At 45.9% G+C, this 26,285-nt stretch overlaps 1 protein-coding gene across 2 annotated transcripts; it reads right to left on the reverse strand.

Annotated features, from left to right (window-relative positions):
* Positions 1-206: 206 nt before the first annotated feature.
* On the reverse strand, positions 207-26,285 carry LOC117666657 (BPI fold-containing family B member 3-like). 2 transcript variants are annotated; one of them, XM_087888936.1, is made up of 17 exons: positions 26,207-26,285; positions 23,725-23,850; positions 22,741-23,127; positions 22,629-22,704; positions 21,710-21,811; positions 19,982-20,122; positions 18,795-18,858; positions 17,327-17,387; positions 13,236-13,327; positions 9,456-9,638; positions 7,006-7,059; positions 5,500-5,667; positions 4,240-4,307; positions 2,993-3,029; positions 2,047-2,110; positions 1,726-1,802; positions 207-479 (listed from the first exon to the last, which is right to left on the reverse strand). In XM_087888936.1, exons 2-17 carry the CDS (start codon positions 23,834-23,836, stop codon positions 447-449), a joined length of 1,719 nt encoding a protein of 572 aa, XP_087745062.1. In that variant the 5' UTR covers positions 23,837-23,850; positions 26,207-26,285; the 3' UTR covers positions 207-446. The 2 variants fall into 2 exon arrangements, with proteins under 2 accessions (XP_087745062.1, XP_060548698.2); XM_060692715.2 differs by having other exon boundaries at positions 22,629-23,127.

Raw genomic sequence — 26,285 nt, forward strand, 5'->3', positions numbered from 1 at the left:
CTCTTTCCAGAGTCTCAACCTCTTTTTTATAGTGTGGGGACCAAAACTGGATGGCAGCCCCTCAAATATTGGAAGATTTTATCCTGTCTCCCCTGGTCCTTCTCTTCACTAGACTAGCCAGGCCCAGTTCCTGCAACCGTTCATTGTGTGTTTTAGCCCCCGATTTAAAGGACTTGGTATGAGAGAGGAAACCCCAGGCAGACATATATATTGTAAACACCTTTATTGGGCAAGCAAATCATGAATTCTCAGAGAGGACGGTAGATCTCTACAATGTTAGGTAATAAGGTTGTCCATGGCGGACAAAGGAAAGTGGAATCTCAATTGGGCTGAAGCAATTGAGGGGAAAGTGAGGCTGGGCTGAGATTCACTCGCTTCGAGGATGGAGAAGGGCTTGAGGGAAGGGGGCTCATTCTTCTGCCGTGGAGTCTTCTTCCTTCGGGGTCTTATTTAGAGGTCTTATTGATCACCACCATCTCCTGGAAAGCAGAAAAGAGGGGCACTCAAAAACGGTCAGCCAGACAAAGGGGTCTCAACTACAGATTCATGGAGGGCAATGGCTACTAGCTATGAGGGCAACTTTCGTGGGATTATTGTCGTCTCCAGGACTTCAAGTAGGGGAATCCTATTGTCCACCTCTATGACTTCCTTCTAGAATAGGGTGAAGAAAAGTCTGGCTGGCTTCGGCCTTGATCTGAATCAAATAATACTCTTTCTTTCTTTCTTTCTTTCTTTCTTTCTTTCTTTCTTTCTTTCTTTCTTTCTTTCTTTCTTTCTTTCTCTCTCTCTCTCTCTCCCTGCCTTTCCTTCCTTCCTTCCTTCTTTCTTTTCACCATCAATTTTCCTTCCTTCCTTCCTTCTTTATACCATCCATCTTTCCTCCTTCCTCCCCTACCTCTCTCCTTTCCCTTCCTTCCTTCCCTCCCTCCCTCCCTCCCTGCTTTCCCTTCCTTCCTTCTTTTACCATCCATCTTCCTTGCTTCCTTCCTTCTTTCCCTCCTTCCCTCCCACCCTCCTTTCCTTTCCTTCCTTCCTTCTTCCTTTCTCTTCCTTCCTTCCTTCTTTTTACCATCCATCTTCCTTCCTCCCCTCCCTCCTTTCTCTTCCTTCCTTCCTTCCCTCCCTCCCTGCTTTCCCTTCTTTCCTTCTTTTACCATCCATCTTCCTTCCTTCCTTCTTTCCCTCCTTCCCTCTCTCCCTCCTTTCCCTTCCTTCCTCCTTTCCCTTCCTTCCTTCCTTCTTTTTACCATCCTTCTTCCTTCCTTCCCTCCCTCCCTCCTTTCCTTTCCTTCCTTCCTTCCTTCCCTCCCTCCCTGTTCCCTTCTTTCCTTCTTTTACCATCCATCTTCCTTCCTTCAGCCATCCATCTTCCTTCCTTCCTTCCTTCTTTCCCTCTGTCCCTTCCTCCCTTCTTTTTACCATCTTCCTTCCTTCCCTCCTTCCCTCCCTCCCACCTTTTCCTTCCTTCCTTCCTTCCTTCCTTCCTTCCTTCCTTCCTTCCTTCCTTCCTTTCTTCCTTCCTTCCTTCCTTCCTTCCTTCCTTCCCTGCAACATCTAAATCCTGGACGTTGTAAAGCGAAGGTAAGTTTCCTCTTGGATGTGAAGGTAAAAATATTGCATTTCTCCCTTCAGAGTTCTCAGCAACTGATGACTCATTTCTTGAATGCAATGGCCAGCAGCTTTGAAGGAATGTTTTGTTTAGGAAATAGCCAATCAGGCTCTTACATCCAGGGTTTTCACCACGCCATCGGCAAAGTTCAGGTTGAAAATATTCGGGAGTGGAATTCCGAAGTTCAGGCCAACTAAAGAAAAGCAATGAAACCACAGAATTAGGTCCAAATCACAGGTGTTTGTTCAAAGCGAACATGAGGTCACGTACTGTACTTTTTGCAAATCCCTTCATATGTGTCATTTGCACAATGCCACTGCTGTATAAAATGCATCCCGCATGTGGCCCCTTCCCTGACAAAGGCCCCTCCTCAAGACACAAAGTTTGTCGCAATGCAATTCGGCTTCTCTACAGTAACAGCAACCAGGAGACCCTACCGTTCATCAGAGGCAGGTATCCGATCTGAAGGATGTTTGTGATCCAGTTCTTAAGGGCATTTTCCTGCAAAAAAAAAAAAACCAAATTAAAGGTGAGAAAGAATGATTCCTATCCTTTGCAACAGGATTTTGCAATTAGTGGCACACGTGCTGCATTTCAAGGTTTTAGCTGCTGACCCACATATAGAGCTGGGTGTTGTATTTTTGTAGCATTTTATTTGCATAGTTTTATCTTTTTAATATTGTAAGTGGCACAGAGTTACCCCGTGGCAGGATGGACAGCCAATACATTTAATGCATGTACACATGAAATAAAATATGACTTAGAGTAGAGTAGAATAATAAAATAAAATAAAATAAAAAATAATAGAATAGAATAGAATATATAAAATAAAATAAAATAAAATAAAATAAAATAAAATAAAATAAAATAAAATAAATAATAAAATAAAATTAAATTAAATTAAATAAATAAAACAAAACCCCCGTAGAGAGCTGCCCCATCTCTGGAGATCCTGGAAAGTCATAATTAGCTAATGAAATGGTCTGATTCCCTGAAGGGAAACTTATTTATTCACATAGGGGGAGTCCTCGACTTACGACCATTCAATTAGCGACTGTTCTGAAAAAAGCACTGAAGCACTGAAGCACTGAAAAAAGTGACTTATTTTATATTCTGTCTTTATTACTTTATAAATAACTCAAGGCACAAACACACTTTCCTCATCCTATTTTCTCCAGAACAACAATCTTGCGAGGCCGGTTGGGCTGAGAGGGAGGGACTGGCCCAAAGACACCCACCTGGCCTTCATGGCCTAAGGCGGGACTTGAACTCACTCTCTCTAATAAGAGCCTGAATCATCCACCCAGCTATTTCTAATTCACCTGATCAATGAAATTATTTCTTTTCCCTGTGTTGCAAATGCATTACAGGAGACAGACTTACATCAAAGGAGCCCACGCCGGAGACACTGAGTGAGACGCTGTGAAAAGAAATACGAAAATGAAGACATTTGTAGAAACATCTGATATGTCTGAACAGGCCACAGAGGTCCAGTATGGTGGTCAGAAGCATCTGACCAGAACATTTCAGGACTCTGCTGTCTGCTATATCCAGGTCAGGGATCTCCAAACTTGGCAAATTTAAGACTTGTGGACTCCAGGCCTTCTTTGGAAAATAGGTTCATCATTTCCCTCTCCCCCCTTCTTTGTGGCAGATTAACTGAGTTGGAAGGGACCTTGGAGGTCATCTAGTCCAACCCCCCATCCAAGCAGGAGACCCTACACCATTTCTGACCGATGGCAGTCCAGGCTCTTCTTGGAAGCCTCCAGTGATGAAGCTCCCACAACTTCCGAAGGCAACTTCTCTTCCATCAGTTGATGGTTCTCCCTGTCAGAGAATTCCTCCTTATTTCTAGGTTGAATCTCTCCTGGATCAGTTTCCATCCTTGTCTGGCCTTCGGGTACTTTGGAAGAGAGGTTGACCCCCTTCCTCCTCTCTGGGGCAGCCCCTCAAATCTTGGAAGACTGCTATCCTGTCTCCCCTGGTCCTTCTCTTCCCTAGACTAGCCAGGCCCAGTTCCTGCAACTGTTCTTCGTATGCTTTAGCCTCCAGTCCCCTCATCATCTTTGTTGCTCTTCTCTGCACTCTTTCCAGAGTCTCCACATCTTTTTTATAGTGTGGGGACCAAAACTGGATGGCAGCCCCTCAAATATTGGAAGATGTTATCATGTCATCCCTAGTTCTTATTTTCCTTATAGACATCTCCGATTGCTGCAATCGTTCTTCATATGTTTCACCCTCCATTTCCCTAACTAGCTTGTGGATCTTCTCAATTTACTCCAAGGTGGTCTAAGAAGCAAGATCAGGTATCTCTCCAGGATGGCAATGCCAGGAGGAGGGCACTACCAGTTGGAAATTCTCCTATCCAAACTGAATAAGTTGTAGGGGCTCCAACACTGGAGGTTTTTAAGAAGAGATTGGACAACCATTTATCTGAAATGGTAATAGGATCTCCTGCCTGAGTGGAGGGTTAGACTAGAAGACCTCCAAGGTCCCTTCCAACTTCTGTTGTTCTGAATTGGGATGAAGGGCACACCATCCTCAAATGAGCAACACACATCTATAAATAAGAGGCCCTGTTAGTCCAAAGGTCTAAGAATGATCCCATAGGTGATTTGGAGTTTGCTTACCTTTCTAAGGCCAGAGAGATGCCCAGCGTGGTTCGTGTAACACTGAAACTTCCACTCAGGTGGATTCCCTGTAATCATAACATCATCTGCATGACTTTGGTCCCTAGTAGTAACTAACATCATAGAGGATAAGGCTGATAGTAGCTCTTACTCCGGATGGCTCTCTATTAGCTCCAGGTTTTGATTACAGGAGGAGAAAGGTAATTACTCTCTGAGTAATGTCTTTAGCAACAAGGAGCACTTTTGATTAATGTTTCTAGTTTCTTTGAAGCAACATTCAAGAATGTGAAATTCTGATAAGATCCAGCTCAGTCTTGCTAGAGAAGGACGCTGAAGTTTAATCAATTGTAAACTTGTTAAAATGTAAAAGCCACACCTCCTGAATATTTAATTTGTCATTGACAAGATCATGCTAAGAATAAAAATCCAGCTGACTTTTGTGTCTAAAAGGGGACTAGAACTCACCGTCTCCTGGTGACTGGCCCAAAGTCACCTAGCTGGGTTTCGTGCCTAAGGCAGGACTAGAACTCACCCTCTCCTGGTGATTGATCCAAATTCACCAACTGACTTTCATGCCTAAGGCAGGACTAGAACTCACAGTCTCTTTCTTTCTAGCCTGGTGCCTTAACCAGTAGACCAAACTGTCTCTCTCCCTTACAACTTTCTTGTCCCTACAACTTACAACTGCCACTGTCTGCCTTTTGTAGATCCCGTGCTCTTATTCAGAGACCTTGGCTTACCCCTTTGTATTTGGTGATCCCTTCCAATATCTACTCAATTGGTGCCTAACTACCCAGCCCACTAACTCCCCAACGTTAGCTACTCAGAGAGTAGAAAGCTTCATTTCTCTACAGTCCACAACCCAACTCAACAGGAAGGAAGCCATTTGAGTAATAGAGAAAATCACATCTTGTGCTGCTCGATGAATGGTTTCTCTTGGAGATGGAACACCTGAGTAGGGCCCCTCATGCTGGCAGTCCATGAAAGCCCCATTGTGCTTGGACAGAGCTTGCCAAGGAGCAGAAGACCTACTTCTGATAAGGTGGCAGGGTTTAGAAGCTGCAAAGACCCGCTGGCTGCAACAGCTACTCTTTATCAGGGATAAACCGAATTAAAGCTGCTAGTAATTAGAGACAAGGAAGCTGAGAGATTAGAAACAGGAGTCTCAGGGGTTGAGACTTGCAAATTCGTCTGGTGGCCTTTCCAAGTCAAGGATCACCCAACCAGCATCAGGAACCTGTTGCTTCTCTTCTTACTCACCGTGTTCACGGTAAAGAGCGGGGTGAGACTAGAGTTTGACTGGGAGAGCACTTGGAGGCCAGCATCCAAGAGGATCTTGACTTTCCCATTTTGCAAAGACACCACTGGAAGGCCACGGACTCTAATCTTGACCACCAAGGGTAGATCTTCGGTCCCAAGTTGAGACAACTGTGGACAATCAGACAGAAGGAATGGTTAGGACCCATCAGGAGGGGCAGAAAGCTTCCCCGGCCATTATCCCAAAGATGCTTCCCACCCCCCCTACAAAGGGCAACTGGATTTTCTTGGCATACAGTAGTGGCCAAAATTGTGGAAACATTTTGGGAAAAGTGTACTTTCTAAAACTAGCTAATCGTAATAACACCACTTTTTTTTGGAGTGGTACCATAAAGTTATATATCAATGGAAAGATAATTTAGTCAAGAATGCAATGCAATAACTTTTATGAAGGATTTGCTATTAGAATAGCAGTGACAGTATAGAGAAGGAAAGTGAAACACGTAGAAAAAACGAGATGTACAAAAATGATCCCCATGTCAGTTAATCCTTAGTTGGGGGTAACCTTTAGCATGAATGACGGCCTTACAACGTCTTCCCATGGAGTGAACCAAGTCTTTGAGTTCTGCAGCTGTTATAATATGAAACCAAGATGGAATGATGGCTTCTATTAACTGGGTTTTATTGCTGGGTCGCTTCTGACTAACAAGTTTCTTTAGTCGGCTTCATAAATTTTCAATTGGGTTAAGATCTAGGCTATTCCCAGGCCATTCCAGCAGTGGAATAGGATGATCTTGAAACACCAAAAAAAAGGGAGTGTTATTAGCCATCAAACCTCAAAAAATACACTTTTCCCAAAAGGTTTCCACAATTTTGGCCACTACTGTATTACAGTATTTTTCCTTGAACACATTTTTTTTTCCCCTCATCCAAGGAGCTTTTTCAGTTCTTGGATGAGAAGCGAAACATTTTCAAAATAAAAACCAAGGAAGTCCAGTTGCCTTTTTGGAAAAAGCCCCTTTGAGACAACCAGGAACCTGGATGATAGAGAATCTCCATAGACATTTCTTGGTCATTATTTATTGATTTATTTAAAACATTTATATAGATGCCCATTTTCTAACCAACTCTGGGCAGCTCCCAACCAAAAGTTTAAAAAAGCATTAAAACCATAACTGTAAACCAAAACACATGTGACTTATGGCCATTTCCCACACTTATGACCGTTGCAGCATCTCCATGATCATGTGATCAAAATTCAGACACTTGGCAACTGATTCGTCTTTACGACGGTCACAGTGTCCCAGAGTCGTGCGATCCCTGGGGCAAGAAAAGCCATAAAATGGGGCCAAACTCACTTAACAACCGACTCACTTAGCAGCAGAAAGTTTGGGCTCAATTGTGATCGTAAGTCGAGGAATACTTGTACAAAAAAGTCAAACACCTGATCTTATCCCAGAGCTTAGAGGGAAAAAAAGCCAGTTATGATCTGTTGTAGAAAGATTTTACCTCAGGTAGCACAGACTGCAGAGCCGATGTTGTCATTGGAACAGAGCCACGGAGCTAAAAGAAACAACAACGACACAGGATAGTCAGACAACGCAACTCCTGAAATGTCTTATTGGCAGTTGATCCAAGTTTTTTTCTAGCTGGTGTGGTGATTTCTTTGGATGGCATTGGCTTCCGACTGCCACGCCAGAAGATTAATCGTTTTCACTCATTTCCCCAGAAAAAAAATTACATGTTAAGCAAGAAAACAGAGGCACAAAATGGGCATATAAAACAGAGGCATAGAATCAAGATCACGTGAAGTATTAGTGCCGTTTTAGAAAATTCTAGTAAGAGCACACCTGGAATACTGCAAACAGTTTTGGTCACCACGTTACAAAAAAGATGATGAGACTTTGGAAAAAGTTCAGAGCAACTAAGATGATCGAAGGCCTGGAGACTAAAATATATGAAGAACGATTGTAGGATTTGGGTTTGGCCAGTCTAGAGAAGAGAAGGACTAAGACTGACAGGGTAGCAGTCTTCCAGTATTTGAGGGGCTGCCCCAAAGAGGAGGAAGGAGTCAAATTATTCTCCAAAGCACCTGAAGGCAGGACAAAGAACAATGGTTGGAAACTAATCAAGGAGAGAAGAAACCTGGAATTAAGGAGAAACTTCCTGACAGTGAGGACAACTTGCCTTCAGAGAAAGGAAGGAAGGAAGGAAGGAAGGAAGGAAGGAAGGAAGGAAGGAAGGAAGGAAGGAAGGAAGGAAAGAAAGAAAGAAAGAAAGAAAGAAAGAGGATGGATGGATGGAAGGAAAAGGAAGGAAGGAAGGAGAGAGAAAGAGAGAAAGAAAGAAAGAAAGGGAGGGAGGGAGGAAGAGAAGGAAGGGAAAGAAAGAAAGAAAGAAAGAAAGAGGATGGATGGATGGAAGGAAGGAAGGAAGGAGAGAGAAAGAGAGAGAGAAAGAAAGAGAAAGGAAGGAAGGATGGAAGGGAAAGAAAGGGAGAAAGGGAGGAAGGTGGGAAGAGAAGGAGGGAAGAAAGGAAGGGAAAAAGGAAGGGAAAGAAAGGGAGGGAGGGAGGAAGAGAAGGAAGGGAAAGAAAGGGAGGGAGGGAGGAAGGAAGAGAAGGAAGGAAGGGAAAGGGAGGGAGAGTGGGAGGGAAGGAAGGAGTGAAGGAGTGAAGGAAGGAGGGAGAGAGGGAGGGTGAGAGGGAGGTAAGGAAGGAAGGAAGGGAGAGGAGGGAAGGAAGGAAGGGAAAGGAGGGAGGGAAGGAAGATGGTAAAAAGAAGGAAGACAGGAAGGAAAAGGAGGGAGGGAGGGAGAGAGGGATAGAAGGAAGGAAGGAAGGAAGGAAGGAAGGAAGGAAGGAAGGAAGGAAGGAAGGAAGGAAGGAAGGAAGGAAGGGCAGAATTTTGTGGCTGTTTTTACCATCAAGCTGCCTCCTCCTCCAGCAGAAAGGAGGAGAGATGGGAGTCTGTCTCTTAAGGGTTTATCTGGGAGACCATAGCCCCCCTAAATGATCAGATGGGATCCTTCTGTGCTTCTTCCTTGGATACTTGTTCTAAGGTAACCTGGTTTCCATGTCTTGTCTTGAGCAGCCTTCCAGGATCTGAGGGGCTCCTACAAAGAAGAGGGGGTCAACCTATTCTCCAAAGCACCAGAAGTCAAGACAAGAAGCAATGGATGGAAACCAATCAAGCAGAGAAGCAACCTAAAAGTAAGGAGAAACTTCCTATCAGTGAGGACAATCAACCAGTGGAACAGAAGTTGCCTTCAGAAGTTGTAGGTGCTTCATCACTGGAGGTTTTAAAGAAGAGACTGGAAAGCCCCTTGTCTGAAATGGCATAGGTTCTCCTGCTTGAGCAGTGGGCTGGACTAGAAGACCTCCAAGGTCCCTTCCAGCTCCTAATCTATTCTAAAAGTTGGAAAAACTACACAATGTCTTTTGATAGGTAGAACTAGGAATTACCCATCTGGACATTCAGTTGAAGTTACTTTCTCTTCCATTCGTGGTTTCCAAGAGTTGCCATTAGAAAAAGGAATAATTAAAAAAGGAAGTTGCCTAAAGACTAGAGAAAAAGGTCAACGAGACAATTGAGATGTTTCCAAGGATTTTTCTTGGTGAAAGCAAAGGAGATGACAAAATAGAATAACCCAGAAGTCTCTGCCCCACGAATAAATTCCCTTTTTATGACCTTGTAATCCTTTAGTTTGGGGTGGAGTTGGAGCAACTGGATGTTGCTGAGCATTTACTGGCCAGATGCCCTTCCTGATGCCTACACAGGGTTCACAGCAGATATATTCTCTTTGTACCCTGATAGAGAAACATCTGTTGCTACCTAGGATTGAACTCTCAACTTCCAGGTTGGAGGCGAGAGTCTTCCTCACTAGCTACCACTCCTCTCATATCTATGGTCCACAAATAGGGGGCAGAAATAGCTTAGTTTCTTGTCAAGGTGGCTCACCGCCACTTCAGTGAGGTCCACGTTGAACCCTCCTTTTGATACGAGCATCTGGAGCACCGAGGAAAGGAGGTCGAGGGGAAGCATCAGCTGAGAAGTACGGTCCATCGCAGGAGGCAGAGGCAAAGAGGCGTTTTGGGCTCCAGGAAGATCCACAGGTTGGCCATTGTGGTTGGTCATCATAAGCTGTAAAAAGATCAAAGGTCAAGAGAGAATTTATTGGCGAGCACAAAACCAACCATCAGATAAGAGACTGCACAGCCCATAGATGTATAACGGGTGTGGGAAAAAGAGGCTCAGGAGAAACCCTGAGTTACTCAGGTTGTAAAGGAGACCGTGGGAGATTTGTACTTTCAGACGTGGAAGATTCTGTTAATGGAGCTTTAGGGAACAGTCACAAAGAAAGGTCACAGCCCGTAGTTGCACAATGGGTGGGGGGGGAAGAGGCTAAGAAGGGACCCCCACCCCTAGTTTCTCAAGCTGTAAAGGAGACGGTGAGAGATTTATACTTTCAGATTTTCAAGATTCTGTTAATGTAGCTTTGCAATCAAGGATAATTCATTTACAGATAGTCCGTGACTTAGAACTGGGTTGCACAGAAACTATTCAAAGTTACGACCTGCTGGAATAAGAGAGTTGCGACCCAGTTCCGATGGTCACTCCCTGGTCATGTGGCTGCACCTCAGACATTTCATTTTCATTTTATTTCATTTCATCAGACATCAGCAACACGGCTACATTTACGGCTGTTTGCAGTGTCCCCTGGTCAGGTGACTGTATTTTTACGACAATTTAGCCCCAAACTGGAAGTTACTTCTGGTTTTCAGCAAAACCACAGCTTAATGGCCAGTGGATTCACTTAACAACTGTGGATTTCATTTAATGACTGTCACTTTTGTTCGAAGACCACCGCATTCACTTAATGAGCTCCTAAAAGTATTGTAAAATCAGGACAGTCATTATAGTTGTATGTCAAGGACTACCTGTATCTGGTTGTGCTTCCTGCCTGGTCTACCTGAAAAGCTCCTTCTCTACCCCAGAGGCAAAAGGCGGAAAGGACACACACCCATTTTTGACATGTTTATTCCCTTTAGGTCTCCATCTCCAAGCTGGCTAGTTGTTCTGACCCAGCTTCCCCAAACACGACAAACCCTCTGAAGTGAACTCAAAAGATTCTTTTATTAGGTGCCCGGCAGCCCCGGCAAAAAGTTTCTCTCTCACCGCAGGCTAACAAATCTGTCCATCAGGGAGATGAATAGTTGTTTGCCACATCTATCCATCTCTGCCCCCTGCCTTTTATCCCCAAATAAAAGGGGGGGCTTCTCTAGCAGCGGTGGCTCTTCCATCCCAAGGACCGGCCCATAGATTTCCACTGCTCTCCTCTCCTTTGCCTTCTGAGCATCAGGCACTGGACCCAGCTGTTCCTCCTCCTCCTCATCAGCCACCTCCAGACCTCCTGGGGGCTGTTGACTGTCCAACTGAGGGCTGATGGACTGCCTAGGCTCTGTCTCTCTCTCTGTCTCTCTCTCTCTCTCTCTGTCTATCTCTCTCTCTCTCTCTCTCTCACTCTCTCTCTCTTTCTTTCTCTCTCTCTCTGTGTCTCTCTCTGTCTCTCTGTCTCTCTCTCTCTGTCTCTGTCTCTCTGTCTCTCACTCTCTCTCTCTTTCTTTCTCTCTCTCTCTGTGTCTCTCTGTGTCTCTGTCTCTCTCTCTCTCTCACTCTCTCACTCTCTCTCTCTTTCTTTCTCTCTCTCTCTGTGTCTCTCTCTGTCTCTGTCTCTCTCTCTCACTCTCTCACTCTTTCTTTCTCTCTCTCTGTGTGTCTCTCTCTGTCTCTCTGTCTCTCTCTCTCTGTCTCTGTCTCTCTGTCTCTCTCTGTCTCTCTCTCTGTGTGTCTCTCTCTCTCTCTCTGTCTCTCTGTCTCTCTCTCTCTCTCTCTCTGTCTCTCTCACTCTCTCTCTCTTTCTTTCTTTCTCTCTCTCTCTGTGTCTCTCTCTGTCTCTCTCTCTCTCTCTGTCTCACTCTCTCTCTCTTTCTTTCTCTCTCTCTCTGTGTCTCTCTGTCTCTCTCTGTCTCTCTCACTCTCTCTCACTCTCACTCTCTTTCTTTCTCTCTCTCTGTGTGTCTCTCTCTCTCTCTGTCTCTCTCACTCTCTCTCACTCTCTCTCTCTTTCTTTCTCTCTCTCTCTGTGTCTCTCTCTGTCTCTCTGTCTCTCTCTCTCTGTCTCTGTCTCTCTCTCACTCACTCTCTCTCTCTTTCTTTCTCTCTCTCTCTCTGTGTCTCTCTGTGTCTCTGTCTCTCTCTCTCTCTCTCACTCTCTCACTCTCTTTCTTTCTCTCTCTCTCTGTGTCTCTCTCTGTCTCTCTGTCTCTGTCTCTCTGTCTCTGTCTCTCTGTCTCTGTCTCTCTGTCTCTCTCTCTCTGTCTCTCTCTGTCTCTCTCTCTCTCTGTCTCTCTGTCTCTCTCTCTCTCTCTCTCTGTCTCTCTCACTCTCTCTCACTCTCTCTTTCTTTCTCTCTCTCTCTGTGTCTCTCTCTGTCTCTCTCTCTCTGTCTCTGTCTCTCTCTCTCTCTCACTCTCTCTCTCTTTCTTTCTCTCTCTCTGTGTGTCTCTGTCTCTGTCTCTGTCTCTCTCTCTGTCTCTGTCTCTGTCTCTGTCTCTGTCTCTGTCTCTCTCTCTCTGCCAGCTCCATTCCCTCTTCCCCCTCAGGTTGCCTTAATGCTGTCCCTGATCCTCATCTGATTCGGCTGCTGGAGGGGCCGATGGCTGACAGGCTACAACAGTAGTTCACAAAATTGAATTGTATTTGCTAGAAACTGGAAAGGTGAGAAGATACCCACGGATGACGACATTATCAAGAAAATTTTGGAGTGTGCTGAAATGAGTAAATTGACATTTGAAATTAGGGAACAAGAAGATAAACAATATTATTTGATATGGGATTTATTTTATCAATGGTTAGACAAGAAAGAATGGAAATGAAATATGAAATGGATAAGATAATAAAACATATAAAGGGTTTTTTTCCCCCCCTTATAGAGGACAATTTACTGGTAAATAATTGGTAAATGAGAATAATACTGTAATAAACTGTTAAATAAGAAAATGTTGGATAGAGGATTAAGCACAAAAGATTTGTAACCGATCAATACACTTTCTGTAATTGAAATGGCTGATAATTGTTTTATGTTTTAAGTTTTGTTTAAAAATAAAAAAAAACAAAAACAGTAGTTCACAAAACATGATTGACTGGGGAAGTTAGATTAGTTCAATTAGTTAATTGGATTAAATTAACTAAATTAATTAAATTTAAATTTTAAATTTAATAAAATAAACTAGTTAGTAACTAATTAGTTAATCCCAGGGCTGTTGGATTAATTAACTCCAAATGTGGGCTTAATTATGTGGGTTAAGGCACACTCAACAGTGCAACCTTAAACATGTCCACCAAAAAGCAAATCTCGCTAGGTTGAGGAATTTTTATTTTCAGGAAAACTGTCGGAGAAGGAGTGGCAGAAACTGCAGGCAGCGTCAAAAGAGAATCCGCCTAGAATCCCTCCATAGTCACAAGCAATCTAAAGCCAGCCCTCCTTGAATTCCATGGACCCTTATCTAAATCTGAGCAAAGGCCAACCGTTTGTTGAGAAGATTCCTGGACGTAGACGGTTTTGCAAATAAATGAGTTAATTTGAACTTATTGTGGACCCCATCGAAATTGGTCCAGGATTGCAATCGGAGGAAGAAGAAGTTCAGATGTTGGAGACAAGCAGGAAACAGGCCTTACGTTTAGATTCAGAACGATGTGCTGATCCTTGAACAGTGGCAAGCCAGCCAGAGTGTAATGCAGATGTCCAAGAATGCCGAACGGACACACACCTGTCAGGGATGAGGCAAAAAGGGACTGAGAGGGGGAAAAAACACAACCGCCAAGCCTATAGGAAGTCTCTTAGAGGGCCAGTGTTGTACATGCTCCAGCTGCGAGGATATGGCTAGTCCTCAATTTACGACCAACCTTTAAGTTTCTAGGTTCTATCACATCTCAAGTGCTCCCGCTGCGAACTGGTAGTAAAGGTAAGTGGAACCCACCCCTGCCCTATACCATTTGTCTGAGCCTTGGTAGTACAGTGGTCTAAAGCACCCTGTTATTAAGACCAGCTGCCTGCAATTACTTTACTTTACTTTACTTTATTCAAATTTCTATACCGCCCTTCTCCTTTCGGACTCAGGGCGGTGAACAGCCAAGATAAAAACATCTATACAAAACATCACAGTTAAAAAATAAAGTTAAAATAATTTATAAATTTGGCCCATAATTTAAAACTTGTCAATTTAAAATCAATATTAAAATTTTAAAACTAACCCTAAAATCAAGACAGACCGGCTAACTGGAAAAAATAAGTTTTTAGGGCCCGACGAAAAATCCGAAGGTCGGAGATCACTCGTATCTCTGGGGGTAGATTGTTCCATAGGGTAGGTGCCACCACAGAGAAGGCTCTCCCCCTGGGGGTCGTCAGCCGGCATTGTCTGGCCGACGGCACCCTGAGGAGGCCCTCTCTGTGGGAGCGAACCGGCCGGTGGGAGGCTATTGGTGGCAGAAGGCGGTCCCGTAAGTACCCTGGCCCTAAGCCATGGAGCGCTTTAAAGGTGATCACCAACACCTTGAAGCGCACCCGGAAGTCCACCGGAAGCCAATGCAGCTCGCGCAGGAGAGGAGTCACATGGGAGCGCCCCGTCGCTCCCATAATCCCCCGCGCAGCCGCATTCTGCACCAGTTGGAGCCTCCGGGTGCTCCTCAAGGGGAGCCCCATGTAGAGAGCGTTACAATAGTCCAGACGAGAAGTGACGAGTGCTTGAGTGACCGTGCGTAGGGAGTCCCGGTCCAGAAAGGGGCGCAACTGGCGTATCAGGCGAACCTGACAAAAAGCCCCCCTGGCCACGGCTGTCATATGCCCTTCTAAAGACAGCCGCGCATCCAGGAGGACACCCAAGTTGCGGGCCCTCTCCGTGGGGGCCAATGATTCGCCCCCAATAACCAGCGATGGCGTCAGCTGGCTATACCGGGACGCCGGCAGCCACAGCCACTCGGTCTTGGAAGGGTTGAGTCGAAGCCTGTTTCTCCCCATCCAGACCCGCACGGCCTCCAGGCACTGGGACATCACTTCCAAGGCATCATTGGGATGGTCTGGGGTGGAAATGTACAGCTGAGTATCATCAGCGTACTGATGGAACTCCACCCCAAAACCACGGATGATCTCACCCAGCGGCTTCACATAAATGTTGAACAGGAGGGGCGAGAGGACCGACCCTTGCGGCACCCCACAAACAAGGCGCCTTGGGGTCGACCGCTGCCCCCCTGTCAACACGGATTGCGACCGGTCGGAGAGATAGGAGGAGAACCACCGCAAAACGGTGCCCCCCACTCCCAGTCCCTCCAGCCGGCGCAACATGATACCATGGTCGATGGTATCAAAAGCCGCTGAGAGGTCTAATAGGACCAGGATAGAGGAAGAACCCCTATCCCGGGCTCTCCAGAGATCATCCACCAACGCGACCAATGCCGTTTCCGTGCTGTACCCAGGTCTGAAGCCGGACTGGAGCGGATCCAGATAGACAGCTTCATCCAGGTACTGGGGAAGCTGTCGCGCCACCACACTCTCAACAACCTTCGCAATAAAGCGAAGGTTGGAGACTGGACGATAGTTAGCCAAAACAGCCGGGTCCAGGGATGGCTTCTTGAGGAGAGGCCTCACCACCGCCTCTTTCAAGGCGGCCGGCAGGACACCCTCGCTCAAAGAAGCGTTGATAATTCCCTGGAGCCAGCCTCGTGTAACCTCCCGGGAAGCCAGCACCAACCAGGAGGGACACGGGTCCAATAAACATGTGGTGGCGTTCAGCCGCCCCAAGATCCTGTCCACGTCCTCGGGAGCCACAGGATCGAACTCCTCCCAGATAACACTCTCAAGGCCTGCCTCAGTCATCTCGTCTGAACTAACCCAGTCGGCGGCCAAGTCTTCCCGAATCTGAGTTATTTTATCATCCAGATACTGTACAAAATCCTCAGCTCGGCCCTGCAAGGGGTCCTCCCGCGCTCCCAGATGGAGGAGGGAGGGGGTCACCCTAAACAGGGCAGCTGGGCGGTTATCTGATGACGCAATAAGAGCAGCAAAATAGCTAGATTTCGCCGCTTTTATCGCCACTAGGTAGGTCTTAATATGAGACCTTACCAGTGTCAAGTCAGACTCGGAACGACTGGCCCTCCAACCGCTCTCTAGGCGTCTTTTCCGGCGCTTCATCACCCTCAGCTCCTCGGAAAACCAAGGAGCTAAGTGAGTTCGGAGCTGGGTCAGAGGCCGCAAAGGCACGACCCGGTCCAAAGCCCCGGCAGCCGCCCTATCCCAGGCGGCCACCAGGTCGTCAGCCGAGTCATGAGCTAGAGTCTCAGGAAATGGCCCAAGCTCCATCTGGAACCTATCAGGGTCCATCAGGCGCCTGGGGCGGAACCACCTGGTCGGTTCCGCCTCCCTGCGACGGGGTACGGCGGTCAGAAAGTCAAGTCGAAGGAGCGAGTGGTCAGACCATGACAAGGGTTCAATAACTACATCCCCTATATCAAGGCCACTCAACCACTGACCAGAGATAAAAACTAAGTCCAGAGTGTGTCCCCCCATATGAGTAGGGCCGTGAATTACTTGGGTCAGGTCCATGGCCGTCATGGAAGCCATGAACTCCCGAGCTACCTCAGATGTCTCACCGATGGATGGCAGGTTGAAATCCCCCATGACCACAAGTCTGGGGGTATCAGCCACCACCTCGGCTATAACATTGAGGAGTTCGGGCAGGGTCGCTGCCACGTGGCAGGGAGCCAGGTACGTGATCAACAGACCCATCTGCACCCCACGACCCCACTTCACAAAAAGGGACTCACATCCGGCTATCTGAGGTACAGTGGTCTCCCTCGGATCAAGACCTTCTTTTAAAATGACCGCCACCCCCCCGCCCCTGCCCTGAGCTCTCGGCTGATGAAATGCGGGTTCAAATCTCTCTAAGGCTCAAGGTTGACTCAGCCTTCCATCCTTTCTAAGGTAGGTGAAATGAGGACCCAGTTTGTGGGGGCAATAAGCTGACTTTGTAAAAATATACAAAAGTATGAAGGCTATTGCTTAACGCATTGTAAGCCGCCCTGAGTCTCCGGAGAAGGGCGGCATATAAATCAAATTTAAAAGAAGAAGAAGAGAGGAGGAGGAGGAGGAGGAGGAGGAGGAGGAGGAGGAGGAGGAGGAGGAGGAGGAGGAGGAGGATAGGAGCCCTGGTAGCGCAGCAGACTAAAAGCATTGTGATTAAGACCAGCTGCCTGCAATTACTGCAAGTCCAAATCCCACCAGGCTCAAGGTTGATTCAGCCTTCCATCCTTTCTAAGGTAGGTAAAATGAGAACCCAGTTTGTGGGGGCAATAAGCTGACTTTGTATAAAATATACAAAAATATGAAGGCTATTGCTTAACGCATTGTAAGCCACCCTGAGTCTCCGGAGAAGGGCGGCATATAAATCAATTTTTTTTAAAAAAATAGTGTAGGGTCTCCCGACTGGGCGGGAGGTTGGACTAGAAGACCTCCAAGGTCCCTTCCAACTCTGTTTTCTATGATGTTCTGTGTTCAAGGGATTTTGTGTGTGTGTGCATGTAAGGCTTTGCAGTCACAGTACTGTACATGCCAGAACAAGTTTGCTTTGCACACCGAAAAGATGACAAATTTAATGGAGGCATCTAAGCTACTTCCCTGATGGTCAGACGTCGGGTAGATGGCTCCTGAATAAAAAATTAAAATAAATAAAATAAATAAGGCAGAATACTTCCCGACCATAAGAAAAAATCCTTACTGTTGACTGTGCCAAGAACAGTGTTGAGAAGGTTCAGGACAACATCGACAACTGGACACAGCTGTAGCAGAGAAGAAAACAGAGGCATAGAATCAAAATCAGGTGAAGTGTTCGTACCGCGTTGTAAATCCCTAGTAAGGCTACACCTGGAATCCTGCATCCAGTTTTGGTCACTTTACTACAAAAAAGATGTGAAGACTTTAGACAAAGTGCAGAGGAGAGCAACTAAGATGATTAAAGGGCTGGAGACTAAAACATATGAAGAATGTTTTTGGCCAGTCGCAGTGGTGGGGTTCAAATAATTTAACAACCGGTTCTCTGCCCTAATGACCGGCTGGATGGGCGTGGCCATGGTGGGCGTGGCCAGGGGGTATGACAGGCAGCACTTGGCCTCTTGCACCCCCTGGGAGCAAAAAAAAGGCCACCGGGGGGGGTACCTCCCACACCCTGTTTTGAGCCTAGTAGGCCTCCCTGCAGCCTCCTGGGAACCAAAGCGGGACGCGGGGGACTTCTGGAAGGGGAGGGGTGGGGCCAGCCAGTAATTTAACAACTGGTTCCGCTGAAGGGGTGCGAACCGGTTGAATCCCACCACTGAGAAAAGAAGAATTAGGGGCAATTCCAGTACATGAGGAGAACTTCTGGAGGAAGGCTGTTCCACTGATTATAGTCTTCTCCAAGAGGACTACTGTTGATGGGATGCTTCATGGCTTCAGAATACGCCTGAAGAGGCCATTGAGCCTTCTTTTGAATCTTCAAAATCCATTTCAAAGCTGAACCTCAGGTATAAATCCCTGATGGCATCACCAATGTTGCTTGGGAACACCAAGATATCTCGGTCAAGATTCAAATTACATTGGAAGTTCTCCTATTCCCTTATCACCACTTTCCAAAAGTTCATAGTATAATTGTTGGATTCTAGCAGTATTCCAATATTTGAGGGGCCGCCACAAAGAAGAGGGGGTTGACTTATTTTCCAAAGCCCCTGAAGGCAGGACAAGAAGCAACGGATGGAAACTAACCAAGGAGAGGAGCAACCTGGAATTAAGGAGAAATTTCCTAACAATGAGGACAATTAACAAGTGGAACAGCTTGCCACCAGAAGTTGTGAATTCTCCATCACTGGAGGTTTTTAAGAAGAGACTGGACAGCTATCTGTCTCAAATGGTATAAGGTCTCCTGCTTGAGCAAGGGGCTGGACTGGAGGACCTCCAAGGTCCCTTCCAATCTAGTTATTCATTATTCTTGTAATTCTTTCTATCTGGTCAGGCCCCTGAATCATCTCATCTCACTCCAGTCAATCAATTTGGTGGTCTCCTCTGAGTCCAGCAGAATCGAATGCATTTCTTGACCCTGCAAGACTATTCTGGTGTGGTTCTCTCTGATTGATGGCCCAGATTCTGAATTTGTGTTCATTGAAGCTACGGTACTAAAAGAGGGACAGGCTATATAATTCAGTAGGAGGACTCACCAAACCAGGAACAACTTTATTCAAAAGATCACTCAGAACGTTGTCCAAGGACAATGGAAGGAGCCTGAAAAATGAGTGGAATTATTAAAAATTATTAAAAAGTTAATAATCTCTCCGCTCTATCTATCATCCTTTGCCACATAAAAGCTTCTGTTGGCCCACAAGTGAAAAATCAAGCTTCATCCTAGGACAACGCTGGGACCAATCCCACAGCTTCCTACTACAGCTAGTCCTGGACTTACGACCACAATTGAGCCTCAAATTTCTGTTGCTAAACGAAAAGTTTATGAAGTGAATTTCGCCCCATTTTACGACTTTTCTTGCCACCGTTGTTAAGTGAATCACTGCAGTGGTTAAGTTAGTAGCACGGTTGTTAAGTGAATCTGGCTTCCCCATTGCTTTGTTTGCCAGAAGGTCGCAAAAGGGAAATCACGGGATGTTGGGATGCATAAATATGAACCAGCTGCCAAGCATTTGAATTTTGATCACATAATTATGGGACAACTGTCGTAAGTGTGAAAAATGGCCACTTTTTTTCAATGCTATTTAACTTCCAAGTTCACTAAATGGTTGTAAGTCCAGGATTATCTGCAACCACTTGGTGCTCAGTCAAGAATGTCGCCAAGGAGAAGTCAAGACATTCAAGATCAGTGTTTCTCAACCTTGGAAGCTTGAAGATGGGTGGACTTCAACTCTCAGAATCCCCCAGCCAGCGCTGCTGGCTGGGGGATTCTGGGAGTTGAAGTCCACCCATCTTCAAGCTACCAAGGTTGAGAAACACTGTTCAAGATGGATGACAGCCACATCTGTGCGATCCAAGTCCTATCACTTTTTGCAACACCTGTTAAAGTGGGACAAGGCTTGGATCACACCATTGGGGCTGCCATCTTGAATATTCTTTTTTTTTTAACCTCTTTCTGAAGACCTTCCTTGACTGGGCCAATGATTTCCTTGGTGAGAGAACCTTTTGTTTTGATTCAATGGAGGAAATTATAAATTCGCCAAATTCAGTTTTTCCATCTCACGGTGGCTGGGAAGTCTAGGATTTGTAGTCTCTTTACCCATCTGGAGGGTGACGTTGCTCCATAGACTGACCTCATTGGACGGTTTAGCGTCCCTGACCCATCCATTCAAAAGCTGTCCCCCCACATAGGTTAAGTGTCTATTTGTGATGTACAAAGACTCACCCAGACAAGATCCGAATGCCACCAAGATTGGTTCTGCAATTCTCAAGGAGAAGCTTGGGAGATCCCATCCTGTCCTGGACCAGCCGGGCTTTGGCTGTGATGTTCACTTCTACCAGGAGAGTCAACGGGCCCCCCAGAATCCTGAAAGAATCCCAAGGAAATCGACATGAGGCTGTTTATTGGACCAACAGCCAAAAGTTCTCCAAAGAATCTTCTAAGTTTGGAGACAGTGCTGGTGTCAACGCTTCAACGCTGGCATAGAGAGCAGAGGAGAGAGAGAGAGATAAGCTCTGAACTTTTGCCTGCTAAATCCCTTTGAAGTCGGGTTGTCGTGGAAATGAGGGGGGGGACATTCCTGGGAAATGACGAGACAAGAAGTCTGAAGAATGACTTGGAAGATAGCCAATGAGAAGCAGAGATTTGGGGATCGGAAAGGGAGGGATTGGGGGGCAAAAGGTCAGTCTTGTCCGCATCGAGTCATGATCCGGTGGCTGTGCTCAATTAAGGAAAAGATTTCCTTAAAGATTGGCAGTTTGGAAATTCATTTATTTTGAGATAGCATCGAAGTCTGACAGCTGGCTTTTCCCATCCAACACAAATATTTATTTATTAGGTTTATATCCCAAACATTTAGCCTAGGAGCTCAAGAACATTCAACTAAGGGTTCCTTCTTCAATTCTAGCTCCAGAGAAAGTGTGACAAGCTCAAAATCCAAAATTAAGAGTAGATTTGAAGGTGAAACTCAGTGATCCCTGACCAACACTTTCCATATGACACTAGTGATTTTCCTTCTTTGGTTTCCTGACTTACACGGATGTTTTTTGGCTTCTTAAAGGCATATCTCCTAACTATTATTCCTACAAAACCAAATCCTGATTTACTATTTGAAGATAATACATTTTTTTCTAATGGAGGACAGATAATCAGAATAGCAATAGCCCTTAGACTTATATACCGCTTCATAGTGCTTTACAGCCTTCTCTTAGCGGTTTACAGAGTCAGCCTCTTGTCCCCAGCAATCTGGGTCCTCATTTTACCCACCTCAGAAGGACGGAAGGCTGAGTCAACCTTGAGCCTGGTGAGATTCGATCTGCCCAACTGCTGGCAGCCAGTGATCAGCAGAAGTAGCCTGCAGTACTGCACTCTAAACACTGGGCCACTGTGGTCAGAAGACCTCCCTTTCCTGAAAATCCCATGTCCTACAGATCTTATTTTTGAATCAACCATGGTTGAAAGTTAGGAAGCTCCTCATGACAGCAGCAGTTCCTGGGGACTAAACCAGGCAAGATGGCAGAGGCAGTGTTGTCATCCAAGTCTTGCCTCTTTCTGTGTGTGACAACAAGGAACTTAGAAAAGTGGCAGGTATTGGATTGTGATGGCCATTGTTTTAACTAACCACAACACACAACTCAATGGTTTCTCTTTCTCTACAAAATGGCTACCTCTACTCTACTCTACTCTACTCTACTCCACTCCACTCCTCTACTCTACTCTACTCTACTCTACGCTCCCCTCCCCTCCCCTCCCCTCCCCTTCCCTTCCCTACCCTACCCTACCCTACCCTACTCTACTCTACTCTACTCTACTCTACTCTACTCTACTCTACTCTATCTCCGACTACGTCAAAACTAAAGCTGGAAGGAAGAAGGAGACTGGGAAATGCTACCTGTGGAAATGTCAGCCAAGAAAGGTAGCAAGATTTACTATTTCCCAAGGAAGCCAACTCACGTGTTGCCCTTGAGGGCTATTTTGGTGTAAATGTTCAATCCAAGTCCAACTGGAAAAAGCTTCAGGGTGACTTTAGGAAGGATGATATCCACAAGTTTCAACCTGGAGATAAAAGTGAGCTTCATGGTTAGGAACAGAAACTAAAATTATGAAGGACATTTCACATCATAACCTGAGTGGTGCAGTGGCCTAGAGGTGGAGGTCTCACCTCACAATCAGGAGGCTGTGAGTTCAATCCTAGGTAGAGGCAGATATTTCTCTCTCTGGGCACAATGAGAATATCTCTGCTGAAAAAAACTCCGCATTGGTGACAGGAAGGGCATCCGGCCATTAAAACACTCTGCTAGCTCCATTCAGTTGCCCAGACTCCACCCTGCGAGGGATTATGGGGTCATTGAATGATGATGATGATTCAATGTCATAACCCTAGACATCTTAAATCTAACTTTTTCCATGGGATTTAGATTTTGCTGATCGACATTTGGGGTCTATGTATGTAATGGACTGTGTGCGTGCATGTCCGTGTGTGTCTGTGTACAAAGCGTGGGACAGAGAGAGAACTAGGACAGGAGAATGATCTTCATCTCTATCTACTCAATGTAAAGTAGGCAGTACCCCCCAAAAAAGCATGAAAACGAGCATTAAGTGACCAGATGAGGTTTTCCAAGGCTAACCAGTTCAGAAGGAAGAAGAAAGAAACCCAGAATTTAGGTGTAAGAACTCAGAAATGTAATTATCTAAAGTGTTTCCTCTGCAGAAGACAACCAGGTGTTGCCTTAGAGGCTTAAGTCATGTCTGGAACATGTCTGCAAGTTTCTATCATGTTGGAGTCTTCCATTGAATCAAATCAAGACCTAAAGAACTGAAGATCTAATTTAACATCAGGTCTAGGTATAAAGTCTGACAATAGGTAACTCACCCCAGGAGACCTTCATGTCCAAGGACACCACCAAGAAGTCCTCCATTTGGACCTCCGAGGACACCACCAAGCAGTCCTCCACCTTGGCCTCCAAGGACACCACCTAATGGACCTCCACCTTGGCCTCCAAGGACACCACCAAGAAGTCCTCCACCTTGGCCTCCAAGGACACCACCAAGTGGACCTCCATCTTGACCTCCAAGAACACCACCAAGCAGACCTCCATCTTTGCCTCCAAGGACACCACCAAGAAGTCCTCCATCTTGGCCTCCAAGAACACCATCAAGCGGTCCTCCATTTTGGCCTCCAAGAACACCACCAAGCAGACCTCCATCTTTGCCTCCAAGGACACCACCAAGAAGTCCTCCATCTTGCCCTCCAAGGACACCATCAAGTGGTCCTCCATTTTGGCCTCCATTCAACCCTCCTAGGACATTTTTACTCACTCCTCCAGCAAGTCCTTGAAGCAGGTCATCTTTGGCCAGGACATTTGAGAGTACTGTAGAGGGTGGAGAGCAATTATTACAGGAGATTAATTAAATTTAAACTCAGTTTCTGAGCTGAAACTGAGTTTATTGTTATTAGCAGCTGAAGTATAGTTTAGCTGAGTTACTAGAGTTATTCTTGATTTTTCTTAGACTTCCATCCCACATGCTTTTTCTCTGTCTTTGGCCAAATTCACCTTTATTAATGTAGTAAAGCCAGAACGTTTGACGTATGTTGCTATAATAGACCCTTCCATTCTCTGTGATCTCCCACAGAACATCTCCATAATAGTCATCTATGGAGATTCTCAACCATCCAGGTCATGGTTGCCCCAAAGGATCTTTTTCCAAAAGGCAACTGGTCTTTGAAAATGTTTCACTTCTCACCCAAGACCCATTTCTTCAGTTGTGAACTATAGAAGCATCTTGGATTAGAAGTGAAACGTTTCCAAAGGGGAAAAAAAACTCCAAGAGAGGCCATTTGCCTTTTGGAAAAATCACCTTTGGGATTCCGTAATAATCATTCAGGAGTTAAATGCTTCAGAACACAGCCATGGAATCTCCTTTCCAAAGTTTTGGTTTGCAAACACAGAAGGAAAATGAAGACTCACAGTTCTCCAGAACAGCCTTGTCCACCTGGGCCACAGATAACAAGTTTTCTGCTCCACCTTGGCAGATGGGCAGGAGGCCACAAAGGAGAAGAAGGGCTGAAGCCTTCAGCATGTTGATTCTGGTGCCTGGGGGGAAAAATAGGATAGCATAGGAATCAGTGGTGGGATTCAAATTTTTTTACTACCGGTTCTGTGGGCGTGGCTTGGTGGGCGTGATAGGGGAAGGTTACTGCAAAATCTCCATTTCCTCCTGATCAGCTGGGACTGGCAGAGAATAGAGGGGGTCAGGGCCAGTTAGATGTGGTATTTACCGGTTCTCCGAACTAATCAAAATTTCCGCTACTGGTTCTCCAAAGCTAGTCAGAACCTGCTGAAACCCACCTCTGATAGGAATGCAAGTTCATCAACAGGTCTTCAGAGAGCAGAACGTTGAAGGACCATGAGATGTTTTTCTGAAGCATGGATTGGTTCTGCAAAGGCCTGGGGCTAATTATGACATACTAATAAATTCCTGCAGTGGGCAAGTGGGGGGATTGGACGAGGTCAGGTTTTTTTTCCCGACCTTGGCAACATGCTTTTGAGTCCTACTTGAACCATGGAAGTCCATCTTCAGCAGTACCAACAAAGAGGAACTGGTGTTGAAAGTAGAAAGGAGGTCTCTGCCCCTCCGCAGCCTCTGCCACCTTGGTTGGCTCTCTTCATTTCTACCTCATGGTGGACTGGGTCAAGAAAAACCCAAAGGACACATATAGACTGGGTGAAACCAGGCTTAATAGCAGTGAGAGGGACCTTGGAGTCTTAGTGGACAACCAGCTAAATAGGAGCCAGCCGTGTGCAGCGGCAGCCAAAAAAGCCAACGCAATCCTAAACTGCATCAACAGAGGGATGCAATCAAGATCAGGTGAGGTACTACTACCACTCTACAAAGCCTTAGTAAGACCACACCTAGAGTACTGCATCCAGTTTTGATCCCCATACCATAAAAAAGATGTTGAGACTCTAGAAAGAGTGCAGAGAAGAGCAACCAGGATGATGAGGGGACTGGAGGCTAAAACATAGGATGAACGGTTGCAGGAACTGGGCCTGGCTAGTCTAGTGAAGAGAAGGACCAGGGGAGACATGTTAGCAGCCTTCCAATATTTGAGGGGCTGCCACAGAGAGGAAGGGGTCCACCTGTTTTCCAAAGCAACTGAAGGCCAGACATTGAATAATGGATGGAAACTGATCAAGGAGAGATTCAACCTAATAAGGAGACATTTTCTGACAGTGAGAACAATCAACCAATGGAACAGAAGTTGCCTTCAGAAGTTGTGGGAAGCTTCATCACTGGAGGCTTTCAAGAAGAGACTGGACTGCCATCTGTCAGAAATGGTGTAGAAATATCTCCTGCTTGGGCAGAGGGTTGGACTAGATGACCTACAAGGTCCCTTCCAACTCTGCTTATCTTAATCTGTAATCTTAATCCAAGAATCCCACCACTGGGGTCCTGTGAACCGTGTGACTCAAACATGGTCAGATGGTAGATGTGGGGTGAAGGTCCTATCTAGGAAGCAACAAGATTGCCTTAGAGTTATAATCCCTCACATCAGAGAGGACTCCAAGCTGATTGGTCAGCTGAATTTCTCAGCTACTTCGAAAACAGTGCGGTAGAAGAAGCAATGGGTGGAGGTTGGTCAGAGGGTGATCCAAGCTAGAAATAAGGAGGAATTTCCTGATGGTGAGGACAATGAATAATGGAACAGCCTGCCTCCTGGAGTTGTGGGTGCTCCATCACTGGAGGTTTTTAAGATCAGATTGGACAACCATCTGTCTGGGATGGGATTCCTGTCTTGAGCAGATGGTTGGACTAGAAGATCTCCAAGATCTTCCAGCCTTATGATTCTAGGATTCAGGGATTCTATGATTCTATGGTCTTCTACAGTCACGTGACTATGGTGTATGTATGTGTACTGCCGTCAGAACTCCAGAATCGAGTAGTAAATACATTTTGGGGTAGGGGTGATCTGTTGCAACTTCAATTGGTTGCTAAGCAACTGGACATTGAGGGAGGACTACCTGTACAAGTGCTCAATGAAGGGATGGAATCTCCTCAGAAAGGAGACTCAGCCTGGAATTTAGGAGGAAACTCCTGAGGGTGAGATCAATTAATCAATGGAATACCTTACCTCCGAAAGTTGTAGGTACACCATCACTGGAGGTCTTCAAGAAAAGATGGGACAACCATTTGTCCAGAATAGAATAAAGACTCCTGCCTTGGTTGGACTAGAAGATCTCCAAGCCCTAGGATTCTATGGTTCTAACCATCAAAGTTTCAATCAATCAATCAGAATAGAGCTGGAAGGGACCTCGGAGGTCTTCTAGTCCAACCCCCTGCTCAAGCAGGAGACCCCAGACCATCTCTTCAAAGATGAAGTAAAGACGAGCCTCAAGAATCGTCCTTACCTTCTCGATTTGGTACCCATTCGGAAAGAGCAAACCTTACCTTCGTCAACTAGAGGGTTTACAAGGGGTTGCCCAGTTCCCGTCCGTCACCAAGGAGGATGTCGTGGACCCAAAACCGA

The sequence above is a fragment of the Pantherophis guttatus genome, chromosome 3 (assembly GCF_059756535.1).
Source record: "Pantherophis guttatus breed Tessera chromosome 3, ASM5975653v1, whole genome shotgun sequence".
Lineage (NCBI taxonomy): Eukaryota > Metazoa > Chordata > Lepidosauria > Squamata > Colubridae > Pantherophis > Pantherophis guttatus.